This window comes from Nannobrachium achirus (assembly GCF_963921795.1).
Source record: "Nannobrachium achirus genome assembly, chromosome: 1".
NCBI lineage: Eukaryota > Metazoa > Chordata > Actinopteri > Myctophiformes > Myctophidae > Nannobrachium > Nannobrachium achirus.
The window spans coordinates 60039778-60063089 of NC_137810.1; the positions used below are offsets into that span (position 1 = coordinate 60039778).

At 42.8% G+C, this 23312-nt stretch overlaps 1 protein-coding gene across 1 annotated transcript in view; it reads left to right on the forward strand.

The window, feature by feature from the left end:
• Positions 1–23312, forward strand: part of cpamd8 (C3 and PZP like alpha-2-macroglobulin domain containing 8) — a gene marked incomplete at both ends in the record, with an annotated part of 183858 nt that overhangs the window by 15533 nt on the left and 145013 nt on the right. The window contains 10 exons of the mRNA XM_080730669.1: positions 3478–3495; positions 4460–4514; positions 5890–6003; positions 6992–7076; positions 9180–9288; positions 11022–11249; positions 13504–13674; positions 16419–16547; positions 18774–18987; positions 20980–21155. Coding sequence (XP_080586795.1) covers positions 3478–3495; positions 4460–4514; positions 5890–6003; positions 6992–7076; positions 9180–9288; positions 11022–11249; positions 13504–13674; positions 16419–16547; positions 18774–18987; positions 20980–21155 — 1299 coding nt within the window. The remainder of the gene's footprint in view (positions 1–3477; positions 3496–4459; positions 4515–5889; positions 6004–6991; positions 7077–9179; positions 9289–11021; positions 11250–13503; positions 13675–16418; positions 16548–18773; positions 18988–20979; positions 21156–23312) is intronic.

Consider the following 23312-nt stretch of genomic DNA (forward strand, 5'->3'; position numbering starts at 1 on the left):
AGATAAAAACAAAGACAGAATAGCAGAAAGAACCAATACATTCTCTGGCATCGACCAGCAGTTCGACCGGCAGTCCCGGCAGCTGGTCCTAACGCCGGTGATGCCGTGCGACTGCCGGTCTAACTGCCGGTCGTGTGGCAGTGTCTGCCGCGGTAGTTCTGAGGCAGGTGATAGTGCCAGAGAACGTATTCGCTTTTTCTGCTATGCTGTCTTTGTTTCTGTCTAATCAAATATATTAGCTCTAATTGCCAACACATTATTTCTTATTATGGCTTTATTATGTCTTATTCTGTCTTAAAGTGTACTGTAAACTAGGATGGGACCACAAAGTGTATACTATAGAGCCGGTGTGGGCAACTTTGATGATGGAAAGGGCCACTATATTTCCACACTCACGACCAGAGGGCCACAATGCATATTGTTACTGTCAAGCAAAAACCTCTTGTCTCCAGTAAGAGTAGCAAAAAATAGCCGTTCTACAAGCTCAAAACGCGTCGCAGCTTGTCGATCTGCTATTTCTTGCTACTTTTGAAGTAGAATCCTGAATTATCTTTTGTTATTTTTGAATTGGAATCCTGAAATCTAACATTTTTGTTTAATTTCACATGCATTTAGTTATGCTTATGTAAACTTTATGAACTTAATTACAAATACACTTTGGACGTGGAAAATCTAAAATGTTAATACTACTAGTCATTAAAGTGGGTTTGCATTTTTGGAATTGTAACAGCTGAAATCAATAATATAATTAAGTTAATATCAGTATTCTGATATTAACCTGAGGGCCGCATTAAGTGAAGGTGGCCGCCTGTTGCACATGTATGCTATAGGGTACATGCACATTTCTAAAGTGACAGTTTAAGGACTTTTTAATACCTCTTGTCAAATATTAGAGGCAGACAATGTGAAAATAGCCGATCTACATGCCCACAACGCCTTGCAACGCGAGGCGTTGTGAGCATGCAAACGGAAAACACGCACAGGGGACTGTGCACACGCACGTTCGTCCTCCAAAAACAGGTAAAACACCTGAAACACCTGGCACGGGACTAGAAAAAAAGATTAGAAGGAGATCTCTGTCTTCAGCAGAAGAACTAGGGTTTGTGTAACTGTTATGTAACTGTTATGCTGAATAACAATATGCATTACAACATTTTAATTTGTCAAGAACTCAGCAAACCTCTTGAGAGCAGATGACGTACGCTTTCAAATCAGAATGTCATCCGCGATATTCCCTGCAAATAGGGTTGTCGCGATTGTGACATTTTACATGACGATTAGTCAATCAAATAATTGCGATTTAATTGTGTTTTTGTCATTGACAATTACATTTCTGTTTGGTTTTTAGGCTTTGAAGTTGCACATGGTAGATATGACACATAACCTAAATATACAAAGAAATTACTGACATATTTGACAACTTTATACTTAAAAAAGAACATTGATAGTGGAAATAGCCGATCTACAAGCTCACAAGGCGTCGCATCGCGACACGTTGTGAGCTCGTAGATCTGCTATTTCCGTTATTTTTGCCTTTTTTTAAAACAATATATGAACATTTTTCAACATGGAAAGTTTGGAAACGATTATGACTATTATGAAAAATAATCACGATTATGTCAAATGACTGCGATTTAGACGATTATGTAATAACTGTGACAACCCTACCTGCAAATATACCTTTCCAACTTCCATCTCTTTGTGGAATGAGGGAGGCAGCCCTAGCTCACCCCGAGCACACAGAGATGTACAGTTTACGTATTTACCGAAGTCCGGGAAGCTCAAGACATTTGGGCTGGAATGTTAGCAATGGCCTCCCAGTATACCGTGTGCCACTGGAGCAGACAGACTGTTTATTGATGTCCACGGCTATAAAGGTCCACCGCTGGCCAAGGCCAAGCTCTCGCTTTCACAGATGAAAGATTGTTGCGCAGAGGAGCGCTGGGGTGTGGTGGAGGAGGAGGCGGTGTGTGTGTGTGTGTGTGTGTGGGGAGGGGGGAGGGGGGAGTGGTAGGGATGCAACCTTTCGTTGGCCAACAGGTCTGAGCTGCGTGTATCTGCATCTAGCTTAAAGTGCTGGTGCCAAAATTTCCCCCCCTCTAAAACATGATTATCAGGTATTATGATTATACTAGGAGGAAGATTTTTTTTCCAAAAAAGTGTACAGAAAGAGTTAAAATTATGTTTTTATGTGGCCACACCCACCAGTTCATTGGTATGCATGGTTGTCATGGTGGGTGGTGACCCAGCTGAAGTTAGCCACACCCACGTATGTTGGGTGAATGGTAATTAGGGGAGGGGTTGATTCTGTGATGTAATAAGTATCTGTGTTTTTGGACCAGCACGTTTGACCCCACAAGGTGGCAGCCTACAGCTAACACCCAAATAGAAAGGCAATATATAATTGCTCATAACAACCACACCAGGGGATCTAATGAAATACTGTCAACCTCCTAGATACATGAAAACCAGAAAAAGTACAAAACTATGGCACCGCCTCTTTAACACTCGGGTGACTGAAAAAAAATCACTTCCACTCTGACTGCATTTATCAGTCAAATTGACAGGTAAATTCTCTCCTTTTTGGCCCAGGAGAGCAACACCTCCTCCCATGCTGCCAGCGGGGGTTCTATTGTCTTCCAAATGTGAATTAGCATTTCAATTGACCTCTCAAATGGGGAGTGCAAAAGGTGTGAAATTCTCTCCTTGCTTCTGGGAGGGGGAGGAATGGGTGAGACCTGTCTTTATGACCGATAACTAACAGTCAGAGTGGTATAATGGTATATTATTTCATACTTGAGTATTTAGGAAAAGTCATGGAAGGGGAAATTTCTGAGACCTTCACGGTCAACATGACCTGTTAGTCACCTGTGTGTTAAGGCAAGACCCAAAGTGAAAATTTTTAACAAAAACAAAAAAAAAGCCTCTGGGTGTCCCTGGAAGAAAATATTTTGAGTTGGGGGTCCCGGACAAATCATATCTTTTTTGGGGGTCCTTAACCTCTGATATAGGTCGATTCTACAAATGTCTTCTAAATCCGAACAGTTTTCTGATAAAGCTTCTGTTGCTGTATCAGTGGTTCTCAAACTTTGTCATGTCAAGGACCCCCAAAATGATATGTATTTTGCCGCGGACCCCCCCATCTCAAAATATTTTGTTCCAGGGACCCCCCAGAAGCAAATATTTGAGTTAAAAAATGTTCACTCTAAATTTGGGTCTATTCTGCATCTAGCTTAAAGGCCCAAGACCAGTTAGGAGAAGGGAGAAGGAGACGAGTATGATGGTGTTTTGTCTGTGTGTCATCATTTGACTTTTTCCTCCTTTCTCGTTTCTGTGTGTGTGTGTGTGTGTGTCTGTGTGTGTGTGTGTGTGTGTGTGTGTGTGTGTGTGTGTGTGTGTGTGTGTGTGTGTGTGTGTGTGCGTGTGCGTGCGTGTGCGCGTGTGTGTGTGTGTGTGTGTGTTGCTTTCTTTCCGCAGATGGAGGCGTATGTTGTGGTGAGTGGAGGAGGGACCACCCATGGTAGGGACGGGTCAGGCCCAGGATGGGACAGTGACTGGTTGTTTCCAGCCACACTAGGGAGATTACAGGGCCCGCGTCGGGCCTGGTCTCACCTTGATAACAGGGTGCTCCCTGGAACAGCCCAGGGATAAACAACATGAAAGAAGACTTTCATGTTGTTTATCTCTTCTCTTCTCTTCTCTTCTCTTCTCTTCTCTTCTCTTCTCTTCTCTTCTCTTCTCTTCTCTTCTCTTCTCTCTCATTCATAACCTTCATTTAAACTGAGTATTATTTAGAGTCAGGCCCTCATTTGCAATATAGCCGATATACAATACAATACATTAATCAACAGCAATATACATTTTAGGGGTGTAACGAACGATACATTTTAATAGCAATTCGATACATATTCGATACATGGTTGACGATACGATACATGGACCATATTGGTTCATTCATGGCAATACGATTCGATTCAATGATTTAAAATCGATATAGTAACTATTTAGGAAAGCAACTCCTGTCCCTCCCTGCCTACAATGGTCCCTTTCTTTCTTTCTTTCTTTCTTTCTTTCTTTCTTTCTTTCTTTCTTTCTTTCTTTCTTTCTGACATCTCTCATATTCCTCATATTCTTCTCAGGTCTTGAGCTTGAGTTTGTGCGGAGGTCCATGCATGATTTATGAGTGTCATTAGGTAATACGCCCGGTTTGACTACTCTTTGACCTTTGACCCGTAACCTGCACAATCACCTGAGGAAAGGTATTTGGACGCCAGTCCGGGTCAGGAGCCATGAGGTCTTAAGGTCAAGTTCAGAGGGAGGGAGAATAACCTAAGCATGAGGCTCAGTTCAACACTGTGATGCTTTTAAATTACAAACCAGGTTCGACTCTTAGAATTTGAGACGTGAAAGGTCGTTGTCATTTGTTTTTATTTATTCATCTGACGTTCTGACCCTTCAGGATCCAAGAGGATCCAGGATGGTCCAGTGGAAAGGACTCAAGTCTCTGTGTTGTGGTAAGTACAGTTCCTTTGCAAGGTGTAATTAAGTGATTTCATATTACGCTCAGTGGCGTCAGTTCAGAAAAAGCTAAGGTATGGCAACATGACTGGTGTTCGCGCGCGTTCAAGACACCAGTCATGTTGCCATACCTTAGCAACAGGAATGATACATTTTTTTTAAGAAGTACATTCTATTTTTCCCCCGTTTCTACGGTTTGTTCAAGTGCAGCTAAACTTGGCATAAAATAGTAAACGTGCCACAAACAATAATGAATTACACCTGTGCAGCTGACCTGCAGAACCTGGGAATATACCATTTTGTCAAGATGGGGAGAATAAAAGTGTGGAGAATATAATTATAATACCTTGTTAAAGTGACCATTTTGTTAAATTTTGCATTTGTAGTTATTTTAATGTAATTTAACAACATAACCAGCACAGATAGACAAAGAGACATTCATGGATTTATATTTAAAAAGTAACTTTTATTCTCCCCCCTGGACCCAGGGTATAGCAGCTGCATACCCCTGCCATACCCAATTGACGCCCCTGATTACGCTGTAGTGTTGCTTCCAGAACAATGTCCCATGTTTCTTCCATCCATGTTATATGGACACTGAAACGATCTCAGCCCTAAAGGGCGAGGTCGTGCCGTGTCTTGGCCATCTGGCCAAAGGGATTTGGTTCCCCTGACATCACAGTGATTATATATGGCATTCACAGATATGGGCTTAATATTGGTGACATCAGGGATCTCCATATATGGGCATAAAAGGGATTTGGTTCCCCTGGCATCACAGGGATCTCCGTATCTCCCTATATGGGCATACAAGGAATTTGGTTCCCATGGCATCACAGGGGGTGTCGCTCTCCATTCCGACATGTCGCCACTCCGAAATTGACTTCTTATTGTCGGAGTGGTGACACTTCCATTGGGGTTACGTTTAGGGTAAGGGTTAGAGATAGGGTTAGTGTCGGAATGGAGACATGTCGGAAAGGAGACATGTCGGAGTGGCGGGGTGTAACCCCTTCACAGGGATCTCCATATATGGCAATAAAAGGGATTTGGTTCCCATGACATCACAGTGATGTCAAGATGTGACGGTTCTGATAGTAAACTGTTCTGATAGCAACCTACGGTCGCAATTATTAGGCTAATATGGCACCTGCATACTTCAGAAGAAGTCAAATTTCTTTTGGCTTGCAGAAAACAAGTTTTCTCCAGACAAAATTGTTTTATACTCAATGCCGCTCCGCTTTGAGTGCTTAGTGGTTGACCATGACCCCACCCACTGTATACAGCGCTTGTACTGTGATGTACTGTGACTATAACGTGCCGGAGGCTTCTCTCATATTGTATGAATGTATGTCATTATGCGTTTCTCTCCAGGGATTGTCAACATGAGTTTCCCCCTGTCCGACCAGCCCGTATTTGGAGAGTGGCTTATCTTCGTCGAGATGCAGGGTCACACCTACAACAAGTCCTTTGAAGTACTGAAGTATGGTGAGCAACTGTGTACAAAATATAACCCCCCGAGAGTGAAGGGCTTTCATGAGATATTTCATTTTATATCTATTTAACAGTTTGGGCAATTTAACAGTTTGTTCACCCAATATTGGGTGAACTACTTCTTTAAAGGACAACTTTGTTTTTTTTTTACAACAAGGTTTCATATTTACATTGTAATTAGAGAAAAGAAAAGATTAGTGTGAAAATGTTTGCATGCACTGCTTTCTATTGTTTTAGTGATGTTAATGATTTTGATTTCAGTGGGTCCCAAGGTGCACCGCAATCTTTCATGTGCAGATGTGACTTATGGGGACTAGTAGTGTTACTGTAAAATAAATAGTAATAAAGAAATCGCTACCTTATTGCGTCTAAAAAGACATATTTAGCCACTTGTACGCACCCACTGAAATCAAAAATCGCTAAAATGGCTAAAACGATAGAAAGCAGTAAATGAAAACATTTTAACACTGATCTTTTCGTTTCTCTAATTACAATCTAAAATATGAACCCAAATACGAAACCAAAGTTGTCCTTTAAAGGGGAAGACCGCCCATTTTCAATATTGAACTATGTCATTAATATAACTTAAAGGAGTTGTGTGGAAATAGAAAAAAAGTACCCCCCCCTTCTGTGTTGCCTAGAACTGGAGGATTGATTTTGGGGTTTGTATTGTAAAGTACAATGGTGTGATGTCATCAAGTTAGTTGTACTTTACAATACAAACCCCAAAATCAATCCTCCAGTTCTAGGCAACACAGAAGGGCGGGAACTTTTTTTTTCTATATCCACACAACTCCTCTAAGGTATATTAATGACATAGTTTAATATTGAAAATGGGCGGTCTTCCCCTTTAAGCTCTTTGTACTTCATTGTGTGACAAAGATGTGCCCAAAATAGGGACGCCGGTGTTTAAAATGTGGTTTGAAGAAATGGTTTTATGTATCGTTTTGTGACAACGCTTGTTCTCTCGTCCTCCCCACAGTGATGCCCAAGTTCGAGTTAATCATTGAGCCGCCGCGTTACATCCGTGATCTGAACGCCTGTGAGCAGGCCAGCGTGAGGGCCAGGTAAGACACTAGAGCTGGCAGTGATGTCATACAGTAAAGGTCTTTGCACACTGCTGCGATTTTCGCAACTGTCACCACTGGGTCCTTTGCTCTCTCTCTCTTCCCTCTCTCTTCTTGGCCTGAAAAATGCATTAGAGGATTTCGGATTTCCAAAATGAAACGAAAAAACGCAGTGCCGTGTGCAACCAGCTTAACTGTATAGTATGTGAGTGACAGAAAGACAGGTAGACAGACAGGCCTGAGGCTTGAGGTCATATCTTTCTTGGAAATCAATGGAGGTTTTCCCGTTGAACTTGGTCTATCAAAGAGATGTTTCTCAGGGGCACGGTGGCGCAGTCAGTAGTGCTCAGCTAGAAGGTCCTGGGTTCGATTCCCGCCGGGGACGCTGTGGGCGCTGGGGGCGTGTTCTCTCCTGTGTCTCCCGTGTCATCAGTGCCCATACCCTACGTTGGCAAAAGGGCCTTTCTGTGTGGAGTTTGCATGTTCTCCCGTGTCGCCTAGGGTAGGTACCCTCACAAAAAGGGGAAAGGAACTGGTTGGAATAACGTGTTCCTTCCACGTGCTACGTCCAGCCGGGGAAACACCCCCCTGTCAGGTGAAAAGAAGACACTTGGACTCCTCATGCATAGAAGGAAGCATGAGGTCAGTCCGCTGTCTCCCCAGGTTGGCAGAGGGAGGGTAGGGCCCTGTTGAAATTGCAAAGATTATTAGTTTCCCGAAAATGTGTCGTGTTTTTGAGTGCCTAAACTTACTAAAAAAGTTGCGCAACTTTGCATACACCGGCGGACATTTTTATAATTTATCAGACTCAAAAAGGGGCATGGTCTAATGGCTCCAGGTAAACTTTATTTGTCCACAAGGGAAATTTGTCTTGGGCTTTCACCCCTGCTATAGCCAAACACAAAACATCAGTAACAAAACACATAATAGAAATACATAAGTCAGGGGGGACACTATTGTGTCCCCTACACATGTTTTTAACTTGAAGCCCCTCGATCCAGTTTCACCTACATAATATGAACATTTGTATACAGGAAGTCAGCCATTTTGAATTTATTGTGGCGTTTCAATGCATTTTATGACATTTTCAAATGTCATACTTTATCCAGATCCACCTCAAACTCTCAGCATACAGAAAATACCTTAACGATGAAAGGTTATCAACAGAACGGTTTGTTGAGAGTCCTTGTCCTTCACTGGAGTTAATTAGCCTTAAGGCACTTCACAGGAAATGGTCATGTGTTCTTGTATTGTCTATTTGTATAGCGAGTTTCGCTCTTTGGATAGCTTCTAGCGATTGGTTTTTAGGGTCGTATTTCCCGTATGGACCTGGCAGTCTAACACAGTGGTTCTCAACCTTTTCAGGCCGTGACCCCCAAAATAATCATATTTGAACTGGGGACCCCCCATCTTGACAAGCACTAAGAGTTGAGGCTTTACATTTTGTATAACACGGTTCTATTGTGAAAATAGCAGATCTACATGCTCACAACGCCTCGCAACGCGAGGCGTTGTGAGCATGTAGATCGGCTATTTTCACAATTAGCCCTATTCACGACCCGCCCACTCAGCAAATTTCTCAGCATCCCCCGGGTGCTGACATCAATTTAGAAGGGGAAACTATAACAGAAATAGCTGGACTTAAAGCCAACAAATCATTATTTCGAACATTAAAGTAAATTATAATGCTTTGTGCCTTTTACTATCTTGTGTTCTTGATCATGCTAGCCGTATTTTATACTTTACTATTCGGAAATTGCATTAAATTTGCGATTTCTGTGTTAACTCTATAGGCTTTAGTAGGATTTTCCCCTTCAAAACGTGACTTCAGCACCCGGGGGATGCTGAGTGGGCAGGCCGTGAATAGGGCTAATTTCTGCCTCTAATATTTGACAATATGACCAATGTTTATTTGAGCAGATACCCTGTGTACACGTATACTGTATGTTGGTTTGTTTACTGTTGAGTAAGAAAACAATGTTTCACATTAAGCTAATCATCTGGGGGTCCCGACCCACATGTTGAGAACCACTGGTCTAGTCCAGTGACAAGATTGTATGATGTGAACATTGTTGGTGACAAAACATCTTTGCTGCTGTCCAGGTATACCTTTGGGAAGCCGGTGACAGGAAAACTTACAGTCAACATGACAGTGAATGGAGTGGGCTACTACCGGCATGAGATGGGCCACCCTGTGGTTAAAACCATGGACGTAAGTTTATCCATACTATTGCTGGGCAACATATCGATATTATATCGAAATCCTGATATGAGACACTAGATATCGTCTGGGATGTTCGATAACGTCTTTTTCTATTTTTACTCAAAGAAGCCTTTTTTTTCTCCCCGCTAAATAGACCGTATGTCAAATCCCGCACCATTTTGCTCTTGTTACTAGGTGGGACGAATTTACCAGGGCAGATTCTTTTATAATGGAAGTGGATGGGGAAAAAAGATTTTTCATAGCCTCATTATAGCTATTTAAAGTACCAAAAGAAACACATCTACGTGATATTAATAAAAAGGGAAGAAATAAGTACAGTAGTTACATTGCAAAACAGGGGTTTGCCCCCCAAAATACATGATTTAATTAGTTTAATCCTCTGAAAAAGTCAGAGGAGAGATACAGAGAGAGAAAGCGCAGTGCATCTTGGGTAGGAAGCTGTCAGCCAGCCTATAAATCCACTGCATAATAGGCTGGCTGTCGTAATTCTGCCCATTTAAAATATATGTACCCAATCGAAACTCTTAGTTACATTGATAAGGTTCATGTGAACTAGTCTGTTGAAGCTTATTCATTATAATGATCGAAATCGCTATGATCGCGCAGCACCGTACTGCACGCTGGCCGTGCTCCGCAATTCGCACCGCAGTGAAAGACTGAAGCCACTTTCTCCCACTGCATAACTCCACCCCCGGTAGCGAAAAGTTAATGTTTTTTTCTGGTTGGCCAGTCAGGGAGTCTCAGGGACCAATCAGAAGGCTGACAAACGGTCTATTGGCAACCTCACACAACACATTTCATCGCGATACATCGCGAGATTGTAGATCTGCTATTTTGTGGTTTTTGAAGAATATCTTATCGTCACAACACAGTTTGATTTTGTCCACATCACCCGGTCCTAATCCATATACCCAGCTCCATTATCCTAACATGGTGTACTGCACTGGTTTGTTTCAAAACAACATGGCTAGTGTTGATCTTCTAAAGTGCTGATCTGATCTCTATGTTGGTTTCAAGTCGGAACAACTAAGATAAGAGGGACACATCTGATTGATGATCCTAGATCAGCACATTACGCTTTATTTCTTTTTATTCTCCTAACATAAACATGTCGTTTGGTGTATGGTTTTTGTCTACAGTAACACCTTACACTAGCATACTTGCATACACGTTTGGTATAAAATGCCCCAGTGTGGAGCAGTGTACTCCAGATCAGTGGCTCTCAACCTTTTTAATGTTTGATAGCACTTTATCTCTGTGTGTAGCTCAGGGGCATAGTTCCGCCGATTTAAAATGAGCCCAATACGGAACTAAAACTTCCTATGATTAACCTTAATTAACACTTTCATACATACTTTATGGTTCCTATCGCTAGTTAAAAATTGCCTTTCAATCACGATAATATGCGTTTTGTGAAAATAAGGTCCCATTTATGTTAAAATTGATGATAAAGTTGCGGGGGCGTGGCCAACTAAACTGATACCAGCCGGCTGTGTTCTTCTTCGTGTGCTGTATTTCGGGAGGCTCCGACCACATTCTCCCATGTATCTCTGCGGTTGCACGTGACCGTTGGCAGCCAATAGCATCCTCTGGTGCCTTTACAATCTATGATGGCAACACCCATGCCAAGGAGGACCCATATTGTGTCATTTGCGCTGCATAGAAACCAATGGCTTCGCTTTGTCCATATCTTTTATACAGTCTATGTTCTGACCCCACAGATCAAGGGCTCGGCCACCTTCAGCCTGTGTGTGAAGGACATGCTTCCGCTGGACGTGTCGGAGCACTTCCGAGGCACGGTGAGCATGTGGGTGTCGGTGAGCGCCGCCGACGGCAGCCGGCAGACCATGTTCGACGACTCCACGCCCGTCCACAAGCAGCTCATCGACATCAAGTACTCCAAGGACACGCGCAAGCAGTTCAAGCCTGGCCTGCCCTACAAGGGGAAGGTGAGCCGAAGCAGGGACGGGACGATAATCGCCATCAGTGGTGTTTTCGTCGACTAAAACTATGACGAAAAATGTTTGTCGACTGCGTTTTTTTCACTGACGAAAACGAAATAAAAACTAAATAGAAATTATTCTGTGATGACTAAAACTAAGACTAAAGACAATTTCGTCAACAAAATAAAAACCAGACTAAAACGTTAGGGAGGGACTAGTGGAGAAGAGAGTCATTTTATGTTTGGTTGCTCTCAGGTGTTGCGTGCTGAAAATAGCCGATCTACAAGCTCACAACGCGTCACACTGCGGCGCGTTGTGAGCTTGTAGATCTGCTATTTTCAGCACACAACCAAATGTAAAATCAGTCATTACGATGCCATCAAGGCCTGTCAAAATACATTTTAGACGACTAAATCAACTGTAGATTTAGTCGCCTAAAATCTTTTGATATTTAGTCGACTAAAATTAGACTAAAACTAAAACTTTTCAGGTGACTAAATGATGACATTTTATTCAAAAGACTATGACTAAAACTAAATCAAAATTTGCTATCAAAAACAACTCTGATCGCCATTATTGTTTGTCGCGATAAAAACACTCACAACAATAATCGTATCGTGGAGATTTAATTTATCGTGAAATTGTCCTCCCGTCATGCACTGGGATCAATTCACCTTTTATTTGCCGAGCTGCATATCTGGTACCACTTAAAGGAGTAGTTCACCCCCAAAATGATTTTATTTTTTCCCTATTGATTACTAACGCCATGGAGACTTGAGTTCAATAATATCTTTTTGTTTTTTGTCGCATTCCTAAGACAATAATTTGATTACAATAAATGTACCCCCATCGATTCCGGATGGGGACCCAAATGCATGCGGGTCCCCATCTGGAATAAATGGGTGTAAATTTACTATAATCACATTTTTGTCTTAGGAATGCGACAAACGTTTTTTTTTGTATTGAACTCAAGTTTCCATGCCGTGAGTAATCAATACCCTGACAAGCTCTTGGAAGTTGAGGCATTACATTTAGTTTGACTCCGTTCTACAGATCTTTCCTCTTTTCTTACTTTCTATAGGTTTTAAAAAGGTGTTCAAAGCCCTTAAATTGCCACTTTGCTTTTATCTGGGGACTCGCTCCCCTGGGGCCACCGACCCACAGGTTGAGAACCACTGCACTATGAGATGCCCAAAATAGCGATTAGCATGAAAGCGAATTAGAGCTGCATTCTGCCTAGTCCCGGAAAATACACGCTGTGATTGGCTGGCGTCGCTTTGAATGACAACCGTTCGAGGCTCCTCCCCTACACAAGGCTTTTCCTCCCCTACTAATACAGACTGAATACCCCTTCCTTGCACTGGCCTCAGTGGCTTAACGGACTAGTAACTGCGCTCCCAATCCATGCACACTGGGTTCGCATCCCGCTTGTGTCACTATTTTTTCCGCCACCGCGGACAACTTTTTTTTATGGCGATAAAGTATTAGGGTAAATCTCGCTACACCTCACGGAGGTTAGGGTTAGGTTTGGTTGTCGAAAAGATGTACTGGGGGACAGAATAGCAAATATTGACCAAGGGACTGCTTCCGCATCCGAATGCGGCTCAAAGGGACTTCAGCCAATCACACGCTGGCAGGCTGGGGTTTGTCAGAAAACGGCTATTTATCACTATATTGTTAGTGATTAAATTTAGGCCTAGAATTATTGAATGCTTTAACCAGTGAAAAATAACTATACAATATAGGATATTTAGATATTCAAGCTCACAGCGCGGCACCGAGTGCCTCGCTGCGAGCTTGTAGATCTGCTATTTTCGTGAAAATGTGTGCAAATCTTTGAATATATGTATTTTTAAAGCGAATGTTTGTAAATCAAATTTTGCTACCAGGTGGTCCCTGGAACTAAATATTTTGAGATACGGGTCCGTGGCCAAATACATATCATTTTGGGGGTCCTTCACACAGAAAGGAACCACTGACATAGTAGTCTCTCAAGAACAGACTAACTGAGCTCCAGTTGAAGTGAAAAGGACCTTTTCTTTGACGATGGCTAGCCAGATTGCTGACATAGAAACACAGGTTTTTCAAAAAACCTTAGAAGGATTCAGAAGACACTTATAGAATCGGGTCAAGATTAAAATTTTCACAAATTTTCAAAAATAGCAGAGCTTGTATATCTGCTATTTTTCAATAGTTAAAGCATTCAATAATTCTAGGCCTAAAAGGGTTAACCCACTCTTTACTTTGGCCCCCGCGGTAGATTGAGGTGACCTACCCAGACGGGAGCCCGGCTGACGGAGTGCACGTGCGCGTCAAGGCGGAGCTGACCCCCAAGGACAACGTCTACACCAGCGAGCTGACGTCAAGGGACGGCCAGGCCACCTTCGAGATCCCCTCCATCCCCACCGCCGCACAGTACGTCTGGCTGGAGGTGAGTGGCTCTGCATGTAGTCTCGCGTAGCCAGACAACTATTCCACAATCCGAATGCTATATAGAGTCTGTAACGGCAGCTCCCGAACGGCGAGTGTCGGAAGTAGCCACTGCTGCACTGAACTGTAGTCCCATTGGAAACATAACAGAAACACAATAGCTCAGACAAAGTCATTCGAGCGGCCTATTCTTGTTATGGGTGTATAGTTTAAGAAAACGTTTGAAAACATCATGGAGGTAACACCAATAACACCAGAGAAAGACGAAATAATGACACAATTTATTTTTAAAGGAGACATAACGCTTCCAGTAGGACATGTTATTGCTACTGCACCAATGGAGCGGTTGCGTCACATCCGCTTTATCTCGCACTCATCGTTTCTATTTCCGTTTGCCAGACTGTATGCTGGGAGCATTTGCCCAAATCGCTGAGGCAACAGTCTGGCCTCGCGAGACTACTCTGCATGCGGTACGGGAGGGCTGGACACAACTTATATGCAGGAACGTACAGAGAATGTTAGAGAGGCAGGAGCTGCCATTTCTATGGCTTTAGTGAAACTTTTGAAAATAGCAGACCTCCAAGCTCACAACGCGAGGCAGGGGCTGAAATTTCTAAAAGGGCTTTTTGGTGAAAGTCTCGAAAATAAAAATATTTTTGATGCTTGAAAATATTTTCGATATTTCGATATTTTTCGAAATATATTTTGAAAATATTTTCGATGCTTGATTTCTACACAGAGAGGGCAATTCTTTCAACATAAGACGCTGCATTCAAATGTGCATGTGTACTGTGTTGTCATGCTATGTGAATTTGAATACTTTTCATTGTGTGACTATTGTAGACTGATAGAATGTCAGTCAATGTTTGTTTACATATTATTGTATGTATGTATGTGTTTATGTCCCCAGGAAGATTAGTCTAGCAGAGCTCAAGGGGATCCAAATATAGAATAAAGAATTTACCTATGCTAAATATTGGGAGCAGTGGACACTATTAATACAGTGCCCGGAGAGCATTTAGGGGTTAAGCGTCTTACTCAAGGACACTTCGACACAGACTGGTCAAGCCAAGGGACATTCCATTCCCAGACAGCCTCTATAGACTCAGTTACAGGCGTAAAATTGTGGACTTTAAATAAGTTGATGTTACTGTAGTTTGAAACTGCCATAATGAAAGTGCCCTTCCCTGGCACTTCCCCCACGCTTTCCTAACCACAAATGTATCGTGTGTGAAGAAAAGTATATACCAGGAGTGGGGTTTGAACCCACGAGGACTATTGTCCATTGGATCTTAAGTCCAACGCCTTAACCACTCGGCCATCCTGGTGATAAATGCGTTCGGCAATACCTGTTTTACATATGAAGGGCATACTAGTACATTCACATAGTACTTAATGGCTTGTCTTTTGGGGAGATAGGGGCATGTATACATTCTGCATCTAGCTTAAGGCAAGACCCAAATTATGAGCGGCCAAATACATATAATTTTTGGGGTCCTTGACATGACAAAGTTTGAGAACCACTGATACAGCAACATAAGCTTTTTCAGAAAACTATTAGGATTTAGAAGACATTTGTAGGATCGGCCTATATCAATGGTTCTCAAATATGTCATGTTAAGGACCCCCAAAAGGGTATGTATTTGGCAGCGGACCCCTATCTCAAAATATCTTTTTCCAGGGACCCCCAGAAGCATATATTTGAGTTAAAAATGTTCACTCTAAATTTGGGTCCTGCCTTAAGCTAGATGCAGAATAGATACACACAAGGAACACACTCCCAGCTTACCTCAAAGCTGCCCCCATCCTGCTCAAAACCACCCTTTAAGACCCTAATTCTAATCCTTTACATTTTTATGATTTTGTCGTTTATTGTTTTTTTGTTTTTTAAAGCAACTTTGAGTACCAAGAAAAAATTGGATGTATTATTTATTATTATTAGTCTATATGATGTCAGTGCTATGATGATTTGATGACATATTGATGACATGAGGGATCTCCACTCTCCAGACAGATACATGGGGTATAAAATGGGACACAGACGGATTTGCCCGATGCCTTGTTCGCATAGCTGAATGGTTAGGGAGCCTGCCTGGGGAACCAGTCCCCCCGGTTGTCCCTGGTTCGATTCCCGGCCAGGTTAGCAATGTCGATGTGTGTCCCTGAGCAAGACTCTTAACCCCTAATTGCTCATGCGCTCCTTGTGGGCTGCGAAGCAGCTGGGTTGGGCTGCAAATACTGAATTTCCCTCGTGGGAGGAGTAGGTAACTATTATTAACTATTATTATTATCACTTACAGCTCATATTACGTGAGTCTTGAGGTGTCTCCACACCAAACAGACAACGGCTTCAAACTGCTAGTCTGTTGTAGTCTGCTGGCATTAGTTGGCAATAGCCTGCAGTACCGGTTTGGTAGTGTTGCCAGGTCTGCTCATTATAAGACTTTGGTCTTGTTTTCATGTAAAGTCTCTAGTTGCGGGTTGCTTTAGTTTGGGAATATGTGCGGTTAATAACTGCCTTTACATGCAGTGTCGCTCGCCTGGCTCTTCGTCCCATCTCTGGAGAGACAGTCAGAGAGCGTTGGAAAGAGAGGCAGGTGCAAAGAAGGAGTGTCAAGGGGTCACCAACACAAAGGAATTAAAGATGGGATTCAAGGAATGCACATCAGGTTCTGCTTTTTTCATGTCACGTTGACTCTATGTATCAATACAATGCTGCGTTGTGTCTGTGCCCGGCGCCCGCAGACCAAGGTGACGTCCATCGACGGCCAGCCAGCTGGAGACCAGTACCTGCCCAGCTACCTGTCCATCAGCAGCTGGTACTCTCCCAGCAAATGCCACATCCAGATCCAGAGCCCCAGCTCCCCGCTCAAGGCAAGTTCCACCGCACGTCCCTAATCCTGGTCTCAATAATGCCTCCCCCTGGCCAGCCGGGGCGCCTGATGGAGGGGAAAGGAACTGGTTGGAATAACGTGTTCCTTCCACGCGCTACGTCCATCCCGGGGAAATCCCCCCTGTCAGGTGAAAAAAAACAACTTGGACTACTCATGCATTGAAGGAAGCATGAGGTCAGTCCGTTGTCTCCCCAGGCGCGGCAGAGGGAGAGCAGAGCCCAGGATTACATAGGCAATTGGCACTGGGTGAAAATGGGTTGCAAAATCGTGGGATAAAAATTATAAAAAAAAAGTTCCACCGCACGTACTAATATGTACCCTCACTTCACACTAGGGATGGGACCAGAGGTCGTCGCGCTAGTTTTTTTAACAGCCGGTCACCGTGACCGGCATGATTAACATTTACCGGACATCTGAAGAAAATACCGGACATAATCATTTTAATGCATAAATTACAAGCAGGTGCACAAACAGCCATTAGCAACAGTTAAAGTATTAGGCCTACTCACTGCATAGTTGGGACTGAAAACGAATTGAATGAAAAAGTAGGCTAAAAAGAAAGAAAAAAAAAAGGCTTCAATCTTGCACAAGGGAATTAATTATATTGGACTAATCTTGCAGGCTGTCTGCATGTGGCACACTGCTTTCACAACAAGGTCTTAAGAATATTGAAAAATAGCAATTGCTTCATAAGGTTGATAGATTCATCTGGCCAGCAATGAATCCGATACTCACTGTCGAGTGGTGACACAGACAGACACTGTGTCCGTGCGCATGTTATGCAACTTTGGGAGAGTTGAAAAGGCTCTTCCTACTGTCTCCACTCCATCTCATAAAGAACTTCAATTAAGTGTATAAAGTTTGTTTATATGGGTTGATTGCTGACCGTGCGTGCATTCATTAATTCCCATGGCCTTACATGCTGTGCGTGCGTCCACTGCGTCGCAAACTGACACTGAAATGAGCGAGCGAGCGAGAGAGAGAGAGAGAGAGAGAGAGAGAGAGAGAGAGAGAGAGAGAGAGAGAGAGAGAGGCAGCCTGCGCAGAGGACCGGACAGCGATAATAATAAATGACCATTGGTTTTTCAATCGGTCAGAATGTCCGGTAGACAGATCGTCTAACGCGATCTGTGGATGGGACACGATATTATCGTGATAAAAAAAAACCACTCACGGTAATCGTATCGAGGAGATTTAATTCATCGTGAAATCGCCCTCCGTCATCCACTGGGATCAATTCACCTTTTCATTTGCCGAGCTCGAGCTGTATATCCGGTGCCATTTAAACCCTCTACTGGTAAAAGTTACTTATAATATACCTACTTGATACAGTCTTTTTTTTCACTCTCTACTAAATATCTTTGCATAAAAAAAAAAAAAAAAAAAAAAAACGACCTCACAACGTGTCGCGTGTTTTTTGCCAAATGTTCCGCTCCAGGATAATGGATGTTAGCGATACTTTGATTATCGTGATAATATCGTAAATCGCGATTTCTTGGGTCCCAATAATCGTGACATGACATTTTCATATCGTCCCATCCCTACTTCACACTAGGTGTGATTTTTCAATGAACTCTGAGGATTTCACAGTATAGATTAGTGTCCCAGAGATAACAATCGTATCAATCGGGTCCTTGAAATCTAAAAAGTCTGAGAATCGCTGATCTAAGATGTTACATAATACATGTCATCACAGCAAAAGAACCAATCATCTTAATTCGATGACTAGGGCTCTCACGATTATGACATTTTACATGACGATTAATTGTCACTCAAATAATTGCGATTAACGAGTTTTTGTCGTTGACAATTACATTTCTGTTTGGCTTTTAGGTTTTCAAGTGGCACATGGTAGATATGACACATGACCTATGACACATGACCTAAATATACAAAGAAATTAATGACATATTTGACAACTTATTATTTAAAAAATAACATTGATAGTGGAAATAGCCGATCTACAAGCTCACAACGCGTCGCGATGCGACGCGTTGTGAGCCTGTAGATCTGCTATTTCCACTATTTTTTACTATTTTCTTTTAAATACAAGAACTTTTCAACATGGAAACGATTATGACGATTATGAAAAATAATCACGATTATGTCAAATAATCGCGATTAGACGATTATGTAATAGTTGTGACAGCCCTATCGATGACTTTGATTTTGCTGTTTTTCCCACAACGTGTGCTACAACGTGCAGGTGGGCCAGGAAGCAGAGGTGGCCCTGAAGTCCACCTGCCCCTGCAACGTCACCCTGCACTACGAGGTGGCGTCCAGGGGGAACATCGTGCTGTCGGGACAGCAGCACCCGGCCAACGTCTCTGCTGCTTCACAGCGAGGGAAGAGGGCCACGGTCACCTTCGACAAGAACGTCCACACCACCACCACCACCACCCAGCCCCCCTCCGCCTCTGGTAGGGCATTCACCAAATATTCAAATATTCGAATATCAAAGTCAATATTCGACATTGTTCACCGAAGTCGAATATTCGCCTTTTTTTTTTTTTAACTCATTTGTAGCCAATCCCGAGAATGCTCGTGAAAAATACTCGAGTATCATATGGTGCCGATCCCGAGTATACTCGTGAAAAGTACTATATTACTGTAACGGCGGTTCTCCTACCCTGTAGATGCGCGGAAGGTCCTGGCACAATCGCCCTCGCCGATTCATCATCATCACGGATCCACGTGCACAAAATAGTAATCCCATAACATTGAGGCAGACGGGGAATCTCATCTTTAATGTCCATTATCTCCAAACAACACTTTCAAAGGGGAGGATGGCAGTAGATTCTCGCTAATAAAACACATGTTGAAAAGCAACGATACGCCATTACACAACGGCATGTTGACGATGAGCGATTCCGGTGAATGACGTGATGACGTCAAACCGGAAGTGTTTACGCAATCGACTTCTGGCCTTCAAAATAAGAGACTGGCCGCTTATGGAGAAAGCGACAGGCACGCTGGACATTTTAATCCGTTAATTTCAGGAGCACAAAATGAGTTAAATATATAGTTTATAAAGCTTGGCGAGATAGGAAGTCATAAGAATGAGTTGTCAATGCCCCTGGTGGATGAATTTGTTAATGCTCTATACCAGGGCTTCTCAAACCTTTTTAGCCTGTGACTCCCAAAATAAACATATTTGAACTGGGGACCCCCACCCTGACAAGCACTTTGAATTGTAGGTATTAATGTGACTCGGTTCCACAGATAAATATTGTGAAAATAGCCGATCTACATGCTCACAACGCCTCGCAACGCAATGTTTGCCTCTTGCTTACATATTTGACTGTCGAATATTCGACTATCCAAATACTTTGAGGTCGAATAATTTGAATACTAAAAATCACTATTCGTGAATGCCCTAGTCAGTATTGATTGATTGATTGATTGATTGATTGATTGATTGATTGATTGATTATTTTATTAGACAAAAATGGAGAACAGTACAAGTATAGTCAATACAATAGAAATGTACTACAGTACAAGTACAGTTAAACACCCTGCCTAAAAGGAACATCCCAAATAAGACCTTTTACTGTCTTTTTTTTTTTTACGTTGAAAGCCCTCGGTATTCATTCATTCAATAAATAGCAAGCAAAGAAAACATTCAATAATATTGAGTTATAAAAACACTAAGTACGTATAGGATAGGGGAAACAAGGGGGTGGGGCTAAGGTAGCAGGGGGGGGGGGGTGAAGAGAAGTATAAGAACGGCTACTACTACATTTCATTTTCATTTGTGACAGTGCATATTAATGAACATCACACACCGGATTTAGCAAGATGCTAATTTTCATCCGTAAATATTTTTTTTCAACTTTCTTTTCCGATATCGATATTTTGCGATATTAACTCTCCTACTGCCAGATTATTTATTTCTTTATTGGGTCTGGTGCCATCAAAAAGCGGCTTACCTTTGCGACGTTATAGTAGATAGACAGACATTTATTTATTTTTTATTTTTTTGATTGTGCAATAGTGCACTTTGGTCTGCCAGGCAGCAGAGGGCGGCGGCATGCGAGAATGAATGTGAATTTGCCTGTTATGTGATTCAGACCAGTCACTGGCCACAGAGCCTCACAGCCAGAGAAATCAACAAGGAAGTGAATTGGTCTCCGTTGATGTTAACGCATAATGGATTTTTTACACCATCACCGCGGAAAATGTGTTTACAGTACACGGCGGCGCGACCCCTCATCAGCTTCAACAAGGTAAACGAACGAACGAACGAACGCGAACGAGCGCCGTATTGGCGCGGAGGTCTCTTGAGAATTGGGGCGAACAGGAACGTCCAAAGCGGTATAAGAGTTAATAAATGTTATGAATATCGACTTCGATTATCGCCCTTTTCGTTAATCGGTCGATCCCTCATCATCACCTTGGTTGCTGTTTGCTAGGTACCGGAGGCTCCTCCGCTCCAGCTGAGATGGACACCTGTGTGTCGTACCTGCGCTTCCCAGTGAGTCACGTCATGGCGCCCCTCAGCCGCCTGCTGGTCTACTATGTGAGGGAGAGCGGCGAGGGCGTCACCGACAGCCTGCAGATCCCTGTCCAGCCCAGCTTCGAGAACAAGGTACGCGGTGGTGAAACACTGGCAGAAGAAAAGAATACCGGGGTCTTTAAAGTTAGGTAAAAAATGTCAGTTCCGTGACCACAAGAGCAAAGGTCCGTTTCTCAATGGATTTGTCATCTAGGAGGGTTATTAAACAAATTTGGCCGGGGTGTCTTTTTTAAAATGGCTGGGAAAATGTTTGACAGCTTGGGTAATTCTCAGTCTCATTCACTTACTATACACTATACTATGCTTTAAGTGGGATGTGAGGGGTCAAACTAGGGGTTTTTAATTATTCTGAATCCATTGCAAGCATTTGTTTTGCATGAAAAACATTCCTTGGGCTAAAAAACGGCCAACAAAACTATGGTTTAGTGATGAGTCATCAATTTTCACAGTCTTTTGGGGTCCGTTCTTCTGTCCGTTCTTCTGTCCGTCCGTCCGTCTGTCACGTCACGTCACATCACACTTTTGCCCTGCTCATATCTCCGCAACCGTTGCCCCGATCCATGCCAAATTTTGCACACATACTCCTTGCCTGCCAAACCACAACCCATCAATTCACATGACCCTCTTCTAGTGCCACCATGAGGCAGATTCTTGCAAAACACATTTTTGGACGCAGCTCCTACAATTTTTGCCCTAAAATCACGCAAATCGGTACACAGTATGTCTAGACTCATGTCATCAACGTGGATCTGTCCCATTTAGCGCCACCTTCAGGACGATTTTTTAAAACACATTTTTGGACACTGCTCCTACACATTTTGTCCTAAAATCACGCAAACCGGTACACAGTATGTCTACACTCATGTCATCAACATGGATCTGTCCCATTTAGCGCCACCTTCAGGCCGATTTCTTAAAACACATTTTTGGACACTGCTCCTAAAGATTTTGCCCTAAAATCACGCAAATCGGTACACAGTATGTCTACACTCATGTCATCAACATGGTTCTGTCCCATATAGCGCCACCATCAGGCAGATTTTTTCAAACACATTTTTGGACACCCTAAAATCACGCTGCGACCTGACGGTCGCTTATCTCCCGATTAGGGAGTCTTACTGGTTATTATTATTACTTGCGCCAGCAGAGTGTGCACGTACTGCGTTCTGTGTTTCTGTCGTGTTCTGTGTCCACCACTGACTGCAACTGGTAGGCTATAAGCCGCTCTGTCGGATATCCTCAAACACAAACCTAGACCTGGTTGCAGCTAGTCATGAATTACCAGCTGGTTATTGTTGATGTCTTGTATGTTGCTGCATGGGGGGAAGTTACATTACAATGATCTCCCTGGCTTACACATTCCTGTCAAGCTAAAGAGTATTAGAGTGGAACCGTTTCCGCTCTGATTCCGCTTCAGATTCTGAAGAATGTCCTTAATCCTGTGCAGATATTTATTATTAATACGCGGTTCTCAAAAAGGCTTAGCCGTCTATAAGAGGGTCTGTCTTGTCTTGCATACCGCTGGAAAAAAAAGCCTAATCACATTTCTTGTACACAGTGTCATCAGGCTCATGTAGAATTCCACAAATGTGTGTTCATATTATATTCTCTTTAAACTTTTTTTAAAAATATTTCTACTTTAACCTTTTGTATAATATAAATTGTAAGTTAATGAGACCCAAAACGTCCGTTGATCTCAGGCACATCACTGAAGATGTGTCCCAGTAGCCTCGCAACTCGGAGAGTCTGGGAGTTCTCCATAGACGATGCATTACGCAATGACGTAGTTACTCACTTTGACTGACAGGTCCAGTCAGTAGTCATCAGCGCATCAAAACATCGTCGGGAGAACATCAAATACGTCTTTTCCAGACAGAAATTCCAAAGGTGCAAACTGTTGTTCGTTTTTAAGTCATGAGATGCCGTTGATTTCAGATAAAACTTTGCTTAATGCAGCTTTTATTTGCGATTTGTGAACTCGCGTCGGACATGGGGTCCGCCATGTTTGTTTACAAAATGCGAGAGCTGTAGCAGCCGCTCGACCAATCAGGAGCGGTGTGAGGTGGGTTCGCTCGAAATGCAGCCTTTTGATTGGACATTAGAAACCCAAGTTCTAATAAAGAGGCTTGATGGGAGGGACACCAGACCGAGAAAGGAAGCACATTGGTGATGACGTAGCTCGGGATGGCTTGCGAGGCTAGTGTCCCAGTGCATCTTATAGGATGTATC